This window comes from Passer domesticus, chromosome 5 (assembly GCF_036417665.1).
Source record: "Passer domesticus isolate bPasDom1 chromosome 5, bPasDom1.hap1, whole genome shotgun sequence".
In the NCBI taxonomy this organism is placed as follows: Eukaryota; Metazoa; Chordata; class Aves; order Passeriformes; family Passeridae; genus Passer; species Passer domesticus.
The window spans coordinates 39,950,128-39,964,126 of NC_087478.1; the positions used below are offsets into that span (position 1 = coordinate 39,950,128).

The 13,999-nt window shown below is 36.4% G+C and overlaps 1 protein-coding gene across 1 annotated transcript; it reads left to right on the forward strand.

Moving 5' to 3' along the window:
• Positions 1–235: 235 nt before the first annotated feature.
• On the forward strand, positions 236–12,945 carry NTS (neurotensin). Its single transcript, XM_064419656.1, has 4 exons — positions 236–540; positions 4,652–4,713; positions 10,865–11,089; positions 12,536–12,945. Exons 1-4 carry the CDS (start codon positions 480–482, stop codon positions 12,680–12,682), a joined length of 495 nt encoding a protein of 164 aa, XP_064275726.1. The 5' UTR covers positions 236–479; the 3' UTR covers positions 12,683–12,945.
• The last annotated feature ends 1,054 nt before the right edge of the window (positions 12,946–13,999 follow it).

Below are 13,999 nucleotides of genomic sequence, written 5' to 3' on the forward strand. Positions count from 1 at the left end.
CGCTGGGGACGGAGCACCTGCGGAAACTTTTTTTTTTTTTTTTAATAGTGACAGTAATAAAAAAATCCCAGGATAGTTTCCCTTGGGGAAGAGCCGTGCCGGGCGCGCCCCGCGGCCGCGGGTGCGGGGTTCGCTGCGCGCCCCGCGGGGCTCCGCGTGCGTCAGGCGGAGAGTGGCGTCAGCGGGCGCGGAGCGGCGGGGAGGGGGCAGCGGCAGGGGGGAGAGGGAGGGAGGAGGAGAGGGAGGGGGGGAGCTTCGTCAGGAGGCGATGGCGGTACCGCCGTGACATCACCCCGCGGCTTATATAGTTGGGGAAGGGTCTGGGTCCCCCGTCTGGTGCCGGCAGCCGCCCGTCAGCACGCGTGCGGAGGGCGAGGAGCGGCGGGGCTCTGTCTGTCTCTGTCTCTCTGTCTCTGTCTCTCTCTCCGTCTCTCCCTAGGATTTATGGACTTTACTTTCTAGAGGGCGGCGCGGCAAGGATGAGAGTCCAGCTGGTGTGCGTGGTGCTGCTGGCCCTGGCCTCCTGCAGCCTCTGCTCAGGTAAGTGCCCGCCGCCGCCTCTGCCGGGCGCGCCCCGCTCCGCCCGAAGCCCCTCTGAGCGCCCGGCGCTGAGCCGCTCCCGCAGCCCTGAGAGGCACACAAAGCAAGGAAGCGAAGTCCCCTAGCGCCCGCCGGCTGTCCCCATTAGGCGCCCGGGAGCCGCCTCTGATAACGGGCTCTGGCCAGCACTATTGCTTTTTATATCACCCCTCTAACTTTCTCTCTTCCTATAATCCATTACTCCTCGCAGCATCCATACCACGGCAATTAGTGCAGCCTAGTTATTGGAAATACAAATCAGCGCAGACCATCTGCTTGGTTGCGCTGTGGTTCACTGAATATCATGTATTTTCAAATTAAGATACAAATTATAATTTCTGCAACTCATGAATAGCTGCTGTAATCCAAATCAACATGAATATGTATGCCCTTCAGTTGCTTTTTAGAAAGAGAAACATAATTTTATTGTCTGGAGAAAAAGTTGCTAAAAACAAATCTGAAATTATGACCAAAAAAACCGCTGAAGCACAGGAAAATTACACAGTAAGAAGGTTGATGTAAGTGCATTTATTCTCCAAGAGCAACTGCTTAAAAAAGCTCAAAAGGAGGACAATATACTAAAATGCATTTCTTGCTTCTTTGAAAAATGACACATCTTAAGCATCTGTCATTTGTGTCTAAAGTTTATGACCAAATAGGTATGGTGATAGTTAAACAGGTGTATGCACATATATATGCAGCAGAATAGCCTGCAAAATCCAATCTGAACTTACTTGAACTGATTTTTAACTCCACTAAATTATGGGGTAATTTTACAGGTAACTTTAATTTTCAACTTTAATGTTCAGAGGGACTCAGAATTCCTAATTCTCACTTTAGATAGAAGTTTACAGTTTGTATTCCCCTGCAGAAAAAAAAAAAATGTAAACCATATAATACCTGCATTTTATTACAGTTTAAATATAATTATTCTGTATATTATAGAGAATGCATGATCTGAGTGACAAAGCTTAACAATTTTTTTCCTCCCCATATATTTCTAAGCTTTTTAAACAAGTTCCTCACTAGTATTTTCAGTGAAGCAGTTTCAAATTTAACTTGTTATAGAGTCTTAATGAAAGACCATTAAAGTAAAAATAAATTAAGTGGAAATTAAAATAGGTTCATAAAAAACACCCCATAAACCAAATTGTGGGGGGAACTAACACAATGGTTGATTTGCTTGAAAATTTGAAATTATTGTAATGAGAAACGACACAGAGAAGCTTGTGTGAAGGGGCTCAAATAATCTGCAACTAATATGGACAGTTATATCATAAGAAAAAATAAAATTAAATTCTCTTCTAAAAAAGTTTGCCCTCAGGTGTAAGTATGTACCTGTAGAATACAAATATATAAGTAGAAACTATTTTTTTGTCAATGGATTCAAGAATACAGAAATTGTGTGAATTTCTCTCTGATTTTAACAATAATGTGTAACCAGGCTTTTTGTAACCATTGCTTTCTTAGAGACTTCTTTTTATGCTTTTGCTCATCATCAATCTCTTCTGACTCCTGAATTACCTGAACATGCTTCCTTCTCTCCCTCCAAGCCTTGCTTTATTCTTCACTGAAGGAATCTTGACTCCTAAATAATGTCCTCTAAATTTTTTTTCAATCCAAATGCTTCTTAATACCTTTCTTCCCATCTTTCATGCCTGCAGCTATCGTCCAGCCTTGATGTGTGGAAGCTTCCTTCCATCCTTGACAGGAACAAAACCCAGGTGCTAACCAGGCACAAGTCCTTTTGTTGTTCTCAGCTGGTGTGATCCAGGACCCCACAAATCACGATGCTGTCATCGTGTGTGTGCTCATCTGCTCACAGGAGATGCTGTCATTGATAGAAATTCAGCTGAGGTGATCTTGTGCTGCCAGAAGTACTTTGGCTAATGGTAAAGCTGGCAAAGCTGACTGCCATTCCTGCTCAAAGGGCTGAAAGGCATTAGGTTGGAGATCAGTTGTTAGAGACTTGCTGACTGGTCTACAACTAGTCCTATTTAATATGAAAAATTTAACATTGAATAAGGTTGGTTGTAGATCAGCATTACAGCAAGTCACTTAAATGCAATTGCTTTGATGTTAAAAATTATGAATGAACCTATTGTGTTGGCAATGCAAAGGTGATCAGTAGCATCCTACAGAAGAAGGGGATATGTGTGACACATGGAAGTTTTTGATGACCTAAATAATAGGAATAAGAAGCAGTGCAACAATACAAAATGCAGTGGCTTAGGAAATAATAGAAATTCCTGTTAGAAGTTCCTTTTTAACTGAAGCACAACTGTTTGAAATCTGAGGAATAAAATACATTATCTGGTTATCTAACCTGGTTTTTGGGGTTTTTCAGCCACAAAAGAAACAAACCAAAGGACATGTAAGACAGCTGCCCTCTGTAGCTAATGGTTAGCACTAAGGTGATTAAGTATTGAGGCTGCTGAACCAAACTGTGCTATGCTGTTGCATCAGGACAGAAGAGGGCTGCTCTGATGAGTTGGGGAATACAAGGCTTTTGCAAGGAAGGAGAATAGGAGGGAGTCCAATACATCTGGGCATAGCCTTTCAATGAAGCATTTATGGGATTTCCAAGGCAGTGGTTTTTGACCAAAAAGACACAGTGATCTTGCACTTGTTTGCTAATCTTGTAAGGACACAAAACCACTAAGCTGGGAAGACCAATGATTCCTCTCAATAAATACATGATGGGTAAATATTGCAAATAGAAAGGTATTATTTATAGTGTAGTAATTTATTTGCAAACCATGGATACATTTGTAATTAGAAATAATTGAAATCAGAAGCAAGTGAGTAAGCAATGATATTTAGAAGCATTTCCTAAAGAAGAAATAAAGTGACAGTTGTTGTGAGATTTATTGAGATTGAACATGACTGATTTTTAAGAGCATTGTAATGAGTGGCTTCTGTGCTGATAGAGACCTATCAGCACAGTGTGCTAATGTGGCACATTAGCACATGTTTCTGGTCCCTTACAGTCTCATGTTCTGTGAAAGGTAGCGACACAACATGGTGATGATCCCTGAAATGAAGGCATGGGCAGAATCCATCCACAGATTCAGTAGTAGGGTCTTACATGCCAACAGCATTGATTATTTTGAAGAAAGTGAGATATTACCTATATGAATATGAAATATATTTTGGTTTAATATGGTTTGAAATATTAATGCATTGTTTGGGTTCGGACTGTTGATGTTCCAGGAAAGGTAAAAGCTATGTGGAACTGTATTTCACCTGAAGGCTTAACCAATTCCTTACATTTTTTCTCTTTGAGCTGTGATTGCTGCTGCCAAGGCACCAGATCTTCATTGTGATTCTCATCTTCATCTTGTGATGCTGTGTGTAGAAATGTGTCTGTGTTTTTCTCTTTCCACAGCAATTTTTACCCCATTTCCCAAATCACAAGTCTTGCAAATCTACTGAGCTATCAAAGGTTGATTAAATCAGTAAAGAAAATCCCTACACTTCCAGTCAGAATGCTTTCTTTTTTGTATATACATTGTCAAAAGCTTGTATGTACATTGTCAAGAGCTTGTATTATTACTGATATGAGGGAACAAGCTCAGTTCCCACATATCGGTAAAAAGGCCCTTAATTTAATTAAGAATAATCAAGAATATTGATTATTAATCGAGTAATCATAACTTCATTTCACGTAAATAATTACTACTTAAATAAATATTGTTTGAAAATAAATATTCAATTTTTTCTTCCAAAGTTGTTACTTTGGAAGGTGACAAATATTTATTATGAAAACAATGAAGAATATTGCACCAGGTTTCTATACTGAAAGAACTGCAGTTTAATGAGTCTGCTATGAAACTGAGATAAATTAACAGTTCCATTCAGTTCAATAAGATTGATCATGCTTTAAAAATATATTGAGTATTTATTTTAATATAATGTTGCTGAAGACTCCTGATATTCCCTCTACCTCACTGGTATTTGTATTTGCTGTTTATTTTTAAAAATAATTTAAATATCTTAGTTCTGTATACTGAATTGAAATGTCCATGATTTATGATCAAATAATAGACATATGTTTCTGGTTTATTCCCAGATTCAGAAGAGGAAATGAAAGCATTAGAAGCAGATTTATTGACCAATATGTACACATCAAAGGTAATTATTTTTCTTCCTTTACCTGACAGGGAGGGAGCAAATGAATTCTCATTACGAACCCAAAAGTCTTTGCACAAAGTAATAACCTATGGTCTAGACATAAAAGTTCAGTGTTAGGTTTTACTTCGGTGCAAGATTTTCTCCAGTTCAAAGGAAATGTAAAGGTGTTGATGTGACACACTAAACATGTTCCTCAGCTGTAACACTGGTACTTTCATTAAACTGTCAAAACTGTGTTATGTACAGAGATGTAAATTTATGTGAGGAAATGTGTTTCCAATAAGATTATGCCCGATGAAAGCTAAATTAACCTTGAGTCAAAGCTGTAAGTGCTATTTTTATGCAGAACCCTTCCTATATCCATATAAAATTAAGACAATCATTAAGCAAAACCAGGTAATACATATGCCAATTTTAGTTTAGGATTTTGATTATCCTGCCAATACAGGAACATGACTGTGAAAATACTAAATTTGTAAATGGCATTTCCTTGACAGGTTTCCAGACTGTGAATAATGTTTATTTTATTTAATATGAATATATAAAAATTCAGTGAAAACCTCATATTGACTAGGTGAAGCAGAAAGTGTTGCACATATGTACTGGACAGGCTGACAGACACTTTCTCAACACAATTATCTTTCATAAATGATCTAAGAAATATATGTGTCTGATATATCTTCAACCACATATAAGGAATGAACTCTGAAACAAATGCTGTGGGTTTAAGGGTGAATATTTTAATTAATTATTCCAATAAAGTTTAAGTGGTACTTAAATGTAATAGAAAATAAAATGAAAAATCAAAAATTTCTTCCCCAAAAAAGAAATTTACATAAGTCAATGACTAGTTGAAGGTTAAAGAGAAAACCTGCCATTATATTGTATTTAAGTGTATGGGGCCTTTTCCACAGGATTATTGGATAGACTACAGGAAGTATGAGGCCAGAAAATGCATTTTCTTTAACTTGTCTGGCAGTTCTTAGACCTCAATGCTCTTTACTATCATGATAGTTAAACTTAGATTACAAATAAACCTATTGGCCACTCACTTTTCTAAGGTACAGAAAGATTTAATAACTTCTTTTCTGAGGTATATTTAAATGTAGGATGCTGACAAAAATAGTTTTTTTGCTGTGTGGCAAAGCCCTGGAATAAAACCCTGCAGCTATTGGTGTTTCTGCTACTGACTTTGGTGGATCTGTGAACATAACTTTCATCTTTTCCTCTTTCTCACCACAGAACACAAGCTCAGGTAACTCCAAATGTACAAATACATTGCAACAGTTAATAATGTCATGATGTTTGCCATAGTATTCTTAGGGTTTTTGATGTCATGTAGCTTGTTATTTAGGTTTCTTAGGGTATTTACCATAGTCAACTGACACTTGAAGTTGACAGAAGCAGTAGATTCATGTTGAAGACATTGCTTTAGTTCTTCATTATACTGCCTTAAATCACCATCTAAAGTTCATTAGTTGAATTTATGTTGTCTCTTTACATCAAAGAAAGACATGGTGGAAACACTAAAAACTGTGTATAAAGTCTTCTACAAGAATAATATCATTATCCCATTCATTACTGAAATTACTTTTTTTCTGTTGTCCACTGCCAGATTTCAACTCTCATTACAAAAAATTATGGTTCTGGTGTGATAGACAAATTTGAAGACAGTATGTGCAATACCTGTCTTGTGTTGTGCCTGAGATCTGGTTCCATTTGAGGGCAATTACTGCTAAATTACACAGACTGTATTTGACACTTACATGGTAATCAGCAAAGGAAATCCTAACGATTTAAACAACATTAAGATGGGAAAAAATTACTGTTTATGAAAGCTGAGATTTAAAAGTGCAGCAAAATGGATTATCACTTGTGGGTTTAGCATTTGATAGAACAAAAATCTACCTAAGTAAGCACTTGTGGACTACAGTATCAAGACTACACCCAGAGCTTAAGTGCGCACCTTTTGCAATATTCAGTAGTCTATCCAATATTACGAAAAGAATTGCCTTATGCCTTTAACTTCACAGACTGCTGTCCAGTGCCTGCTGCCCTTTTTCACGTTGTTCTTAAGGTCACCTATCTTCTGAATCACTCTCCATCCTTAAAGAAGTAGTTCATGCTTATTGAAATCTGTCTTCAACACTTAATGCAGTTTGTCACTCTTCCCTGCTGTTACATCTGAAACAAGATACAAGGATCAAACAAGTCCTTAAAATGCTCTGTCTTTTTCCTAAGATAAAATCCAAAAAGCCATTTGGAAGATCAGGTAAAACAACAAAACTTGAGTTGTCAAAATATGTGGACAGTTATCTCCTGTCTCTCTTTTGTTTTCAATAAAAAACTTTATTTATTTATTCATATCAAAGAGATAACTGTTTCCACTTTTCTAAATGCTTGCCTGAAACCACTAGTTGCATGAATAATCTTTTTTGAACTGAAAAAGATTGACACTATGTTATTTAGGGGAAAAAATAATGAAAGTATTCCTTGGAGAATATATCAGCCCTAGAATATCCTCCACCTTTGGGATCCCACCCAACATTAATTTTCTGAAGTCTTAGACCCACTGAGTTTTCGTTGTTGTAGGATGCCTATTTATGACTGCATTTTCCCCGGAGAGTTTAGCCTCCTTGTCTGAGGAGCTGCCTAGAAGTAGGAGGAACCTACAGCTATCTAGGAGCTAGTGACTTCCTGACTCAGTCATCACATAAAAATTAATTAGGTTTGCAGGCATTAATATGCACCATGGAAGCCCTTCTGTTAAAGAATTCCATGAATTCTTTAACAGAATTCACTGCTCTATCTGATTAACTATATTATTTCTGTGGTTACAATCTGAAAAAAAATTCAACTACTATTATGGAACAGAACCATAGACATCCTACACTAACTTGGGATTTTTACTTTGTAATGAATTTGCTTTTTATCTGCTTTTACTAGATAAAACAAGAATGTAAAAAGCAGATATCGTTTTTCCTAATGGAAAATAGCATTTGGGATGTATGGAAGATTATAACAAAAGAAGTATCTTAGGCAAACTATGAGGAGTATAATTCAACCAGATATGGAAATAAAATATCATATAAATTATAACTTGGAAATCTCTTTTGTCTTGCATAGGACAAGCCTGTTACGTAAGAAGGAAATATGCTTATTTCAGTTTCTTAGATGATATTAAATTCTCTTTCAAGATCCATGAAGTGGGAGAAATTAGATATCCGATTCTTTTTTACAAGTATGTTCAACAGTGGAAATACATACATCATATTCCCTTCAGTATTCATATACCTTCTAAATTGTTGGTCATACTTCAATCTCCTATCTTTCTTCAGATTATTCCCAGATATTTTTCAAGTTACTCTTAAAAAAAATAGTTCTACTTGGCAGATACGGGTTCTTGTTTTATTGTGTAGGTGTTTTCCAAAACACGTGTTGAGCTACTGTACTTGATATTGCTTTAGACCTGTGTGGAAAATACATATAAATGTATAAAATATAAATTTATGCCATATTATAAATTAACCTGAAAATTTGGATTGTCATCATCATAAACTGTTTATTTACATATACCTTTCAGATAACTGCTTCAGACATTTTCCATAATCCAAAAAAGCAAAGTGGTTTGATTTTAAGGCTTGATGTAATAGTGGAGCAGAAAAATAACATGTCTGCTCTGTTTAGTGACTGGACATGACCTGGAAAACTCCACATTCAATTAAAATAACCCAAAATTAATTCTGACTGAATTGTTAATGGTAGCAGTAAGTCAGAAGCAGATGTATTCAAGTAAAAATACTTTGAGGTGATATATTCATGGCATTAGTAGGAATGAGACTCCCTTAACAAATAAAATATTATTTAGAAGCTTGCAGACAGCACTGCAAATTTGTTTTCTCCTCACCTTATAAGTAGGAGCTAAGACAAGTTGCACATAAGGAAATCTATTTAAGTATTTTACTAATACACAGAGGAAAGTTCCTTTATATATAGATGTGCATCAGAATGACATAAAGTAGTAACTTTAGATCAAAAACATTCTATGAATTATGCAAGAAGGCATGAAAAATTACCCTATCCTTTACTCTTCTGTTTCCATCCACTGGAATATTTTTGGTTCTCAACTCAGAAATCTCACTTGCTCATGTAGCACTGCCTCTAGATTCTATGCTCCATTGCAATTTAGCTGTTGACGTGCTAGCTCACATTTCTTTTGCATACCCAGGAGAGAACAGTGAACTGGAGAAGCCGCCTCATTTGTCATGGAAAGCTCCACATTTTTATATTTCAAAAATATATTAAAACAGACCAAAGAACATTTTGAAATTGCCTTGGGCATTTGGTCTTTTCCCTAGTTTAACTTCTATTAATAAAATTAGATATTCTGCAAAGAGAATAATTTTATCTTGAAACTGTCACATTCTTTTAAATAATTTGATAGACTAACCACGGTACTTCAATGTGAAAACAGATGAGCTCAAATTAAAGAGTGCAGGACGAACTACAGGCTTCCAAAAAAGATTTCAGATTTGTTTTCTTAGCCTCAAAACAAAATAAATTTTTTAAAATGTTGTCAGGAATCTGAGAATGCACAGCAGTTTTATTAAAAGGCTATATCATTCTCATTTTCAAGGGCACACATATATATCAGGTGTATGTTGGAGTAACAAGCATGGCCAAAAAAACCCCATTTTGTAACTAATGCTAAGAGTGATGCCAACTTTTCTTGTTTCTTCCTAATTTTTCTGAATTTTCTTTCTTTTCCCTCAAAAAATAGTCAAGTGTGATGAATATACATAAATCTTGCACACAAGGCCCCTTTGTTAGGAAGGTGCTCTAAAGAAACAGGTTATGTGATTACCTGATGTTCAGGCCAAATAAACACTACATCCACACTCAATTAGTGCTGCCAAGAATGTGTGAAAGGCAATGTCTGTGTTAGTGTCATACCTGTATTTAACTTTGTGCATACAGGAAAACAAGCAACTACATTTTAGTTCATAGGTAAGGTCTAATCCTGATGTGCACAGTAAGGAAATCCTTGCCAGGAATAAACAGGAATTTTCTATTTGGCTTTTGATTGGAGATTGCCATGTCACCAGTTCTAGTTGAAGGAGAGTAAATGCTATACTCAGCACTGAAAGGAATACATTGCAGAAGAAATAATTAGTAGTGGGAGAATGAAGAAAATTGCAAAATCATGAAAAGCATGTAAATGAGATAGGAATTAAGTTTTAAACATACTTTTTTGCTATTGATAACCAAAATGGAAGAAGACTGCTGCTGCCACTGCCTGGAAAAAAAATACCAGTAGAAAAGTAAAAATCATGCTTATGAGTATTTATTTAAAATGTTTTAAGAGATCATACATAATGCAAGATACTGGAACAAACAAAATTTGAGACAAACCATGGTGAAATTTCCTTTTTTCTATCTTTCTGTAACAGGTTCATTATGGGCCACCTAAATACAGTTGGTCTCAGTTTTACAGTCCAGTTACCAAGTCAGGAGTACTTTGTTTTCACTGATATGCTTTATCTTTGCTCCATCTTCCTAAGCCTACAGACCTTCAATAAACATCTCCCAGGCTCTTCACTTTCCAGCATCCAAAACTCCTGGGGCTTGCAGATTCTGTAACTTCAGACCCAGGCTCATCAGACAGCTTGTCCTGAAGCAGGGACTCCATTCCTTTTCTTAGGGGTTTTTGAGATGACTGGTATTTGTGCTGAACTAGAGAGGAGTGTCTAGTTAACCACAGGCATCCAGCTTGGATTCCTGAGCTGGGAATTTATCCAGTGGGTTTGATTCATTATCCTTATTTACACCTGTGAATTTATATTATATTAATTTCCATCTGTGTTTTTGTTTGCGCCTGTGCAGAATGACTCTGAAATGCTGCCATTCTGGTTTGGTAGCAGTTTAGCTTTTTCATCATTTATATCTACCTGGGGGGCAAGGCTGCAAGGAAGCAGACTTGGCGTGTGTAATAAATGAGTTGTCCTAAGTTCTGCACTCTAATTATTGTTTAAAAGTTGACCAGATGAAAAGCACTTCAGAAACATAAACTTGTTTCTAACAAAATGTTTGAATGTAGCACATGAATACGAAAAACCAAAAATATGTTAAATCGTGAGTGTTTTTTTTTCAGATTAACAGAGCAAAACTTCCTTACTGGAAAATGACCCTGCTAAATGTCTGCAATCTTGTCAACAACATAAACAACCAAATGGGGGAAACAGTAGAGGTAGATGAGGAGGATCTGGTTCCAGGAAGACAGTTCCCTGCTGCTCTGGATGGCTTCAGCTTGGAAGCAATGCTGACAGTATATCAACTCCAAAAAGTTTGCCACAGCAGAGCCTTTCAGCACTGGGAGGTAACACAAACTGTCACAAATGCATGTTTCTAATGCTGTTAAACTCTTTGTTAGGCTCTGTTTGTAGTGATGTTATAAAAATCCATATCCATGTCACCTTCATCACATTGTCTGAGCTTTCCTTCCCTTTTTTATACTCTTTAATGCCTTTAAATGCATCATTCTGTATGAGTAGTGAATTAGTGCAGTTTCTGATGATCTGAGTGTATGTTTCTTACAAAACCTCATCTTTAGCCATTCCAGGTAACCAAACAAACATATGAAAGTCATCACTATGCCAGAAAACATAATTAATATCTGCTTAACAGACATTAAGTTATTATGGATCTATTGAAGCATAAATAAATGTACCTAGTGTTTCTGTTTGAAGACCCTAAGGCAAACTGGATTCAAAATGCAGGGATATATGTCCATGTATACATACCACTTTACTAGGTACCCTGGTTTTCTTATCATTGCTAGGAAGCTGGCAACAACGTAACTCCTGCTTTTTGTTTCCCTACACCTAAAGAGGGCTCTGGAAGTTGACATTGTGATTGTATGAAGATTGCTGCTCTTAAATAGTAATTGTTCATAGTCCATTTGTGATATTTGGTTTAGTACAATGATTACAGTGATTAGACAGAAGCACACTAGGCACAGTACACTTGCATTGTTAGATATTACACTAAAAGCTGCTTTGTGTAGTGAAAAAAGATAACTCAGTGTCACTACCCACTTTTCAGTATAGCAAAGTTCTTCATCTATCTCAGCTTCATGTACAGTCTAGCTGAATCCAGAACTTTTTTGGTTGGTTGGTTTTTATTTGTTTGGGTTTTTGTTTGTTTTGGTTTGCTTTGCTGAGTCATAACTCTTTATATACCCAATCCTCATATTAGCTGGAGTGGTCCATGCAAAGGACTGCAATCTCTTTGAGAACCAGAGTTTTCTGAAGACTCTCTTCATCAGTGCATTTTTTGCTGGAAAGGAGCTACCCTTGAACCAAATATGCAATAACACATTTGTCTTAATCACAATTCCCTGTTTTTCAGAAGGGATGTTGTAGATTAAAATATTTCTCAAAAGATGAAACCAGACAGCAGTGCATGTAGGTGTTTAATCTAAAGTGTGATAACAGAGTGATAGTCGTTAGAAAACTTTCAGTCTATTTGAGTTTTGGTCTATGGAGGATATACCAGCTTTCCTCTCTAGTCAAAACCAATTATCTAATTTTTTGAAGCATAATTTAAATATCCCTTCTGTAAGGCTCAGCTCATCTCTAGTCTGATTTTAGTTTTGTGTCTTGAGTTTTATATATATTTTTTAAATTAATGCCGAAGCTAATATAGTAACGATTCTTATTGGTGGCAATAAAATATTTTAATATTTTATTAAAATGTTGAGGACATTGTAATCTCCATTACCAAAAAAAGTAGATAACAGTGTGTCTCTTCTTGCATCCTACAGTTACTTCAGCAAGACGCTTTTGATCTAGAGAACTCAAGCCAAGAAAAAGAAATCATGAAGAGAAAAAATCCCTATATTCTGAAACGGCAGCTACATGTGAACAAAGCTAGAAGACCATACATACTCAAGAGAAGTTCATATTACTGATGCAGCAGAAGAAAACAATGTATATTTAGTTCATAGGTAACTGTGCATTATGGTTATCTTATCTAAATTTAAGATCATACTTGTGTGAAAATATACTCTGGAAAATCAAGATGATAACATAGCTGTGTCTTTTTTGCAATTGCTGTTCTTGATTGTGAATTTTTCCTACTTGAGATTAATTGGACTGATACATTTGCGAATAAAACTAGTTTTTAAGCATGATGTATTGTACAAAACTGAGATTTTAACATGCTTTCAAACAATCTTGTAGTCCTTTCCCATTTTGTAAAGCACACCAACATAACATCAAGTAAATTGATATTGTCCGTAAATCCTACTGAGAATCTTACATCTTAATGCAACACCTCAAACATGTAAAGGTTTCCAAATTTCTTGAATAATATAGTAGTAAGAAGTGCCACAGTATTTTACGTTTTGACTAGTTTAATTTATTAGGAATATATCTAAGGAAGAAAAGGATTAACTATTAAGTGGCAATTTCAAAATTAATATTTTAAATAGCTTGCTTGTAGGTGAATTTTGAATTTTTGACTTCTAATCGATGAATGCTCAGGAAAATCAAAAAACAACAAAAAGTTGATTCATGTCCTGGTGCTGTCACTGTTAAAAGTCAAAATAGTAATCTGGTTATACAAGAAACTTGGTGAAGTGTTTGAAAGATTAATTGAAATTAGAACATCTTAAAATGACTATTAAAAGGCTTTTCCTTTCCCTCCTTCCACAGATTTGTAGAAAACAGGAAGTTTCAGAGTTGAAAACAGTCTTGGAAGCTAACAGATAGGGAGGGTCACAGCATGGGAAAAATTTTTTTCAGGCCATGAGGAATCAACTGTTGCCTGAAAGTTACACGTTTTCCGGTTCTGTGTTTGTGATTTGGGATCTCAATGAATCTGGGTTCCAGTTTGGAGGAAAAGTCTGAATGGACTGGGGCACACAACAGCCATCAAAATTGAGGGGTTGTCCAAAACCTGTGAAGCCTGGATGCTCAGACCAGAAGGCAAAAGTAGGACAGACCTTGTTTTTGAAAACTGACTTGTTTCCTGTTTGAGGTATTTCCTCAAAGCAATTCTCCTCCAACAAATAGCCACACCATCCCCCCCACCAAAAAAAAAAAAACCCAAAAAATGCAAAACAACCAAACAAAGAAACAATTCCCCAGTTTCCACACACACAAACACCCCCAAAGAATCAAGAACCCAACAGAAAACCCAAACACTTAGAGAATTTTCAAGTCCTCTCACAACTTTGTTACACTTTGTTTCAAGGGGAGGGATGGAGGTTTTTTTAAGTAAAATG

Bases quoted from the DNA above. Each gene is read 5' to 3' on its own strand.
- NTS (XM_064419656.1), top strand. From the start codon at position 480: ATGAGAGTCCAGCTGGTGTGCGTGGTGCTGCTGGCCCTGGCCTCCTGC. The intron at 541-4,651 runs GTAAGTGCCCGC...GTTTATTCCCAG, and splicing joins CTCCTGCAGCCTCTGCTCAG to ATTCAGAAGAGGAAATGAAA. The intron at 4,714-10,864 runs GTAATTATTTTT...TTTTTTTTTCAG, and splicing joins CCAATATGTACACATCAAAG to ATTAACAGAGCAAAACTTCC.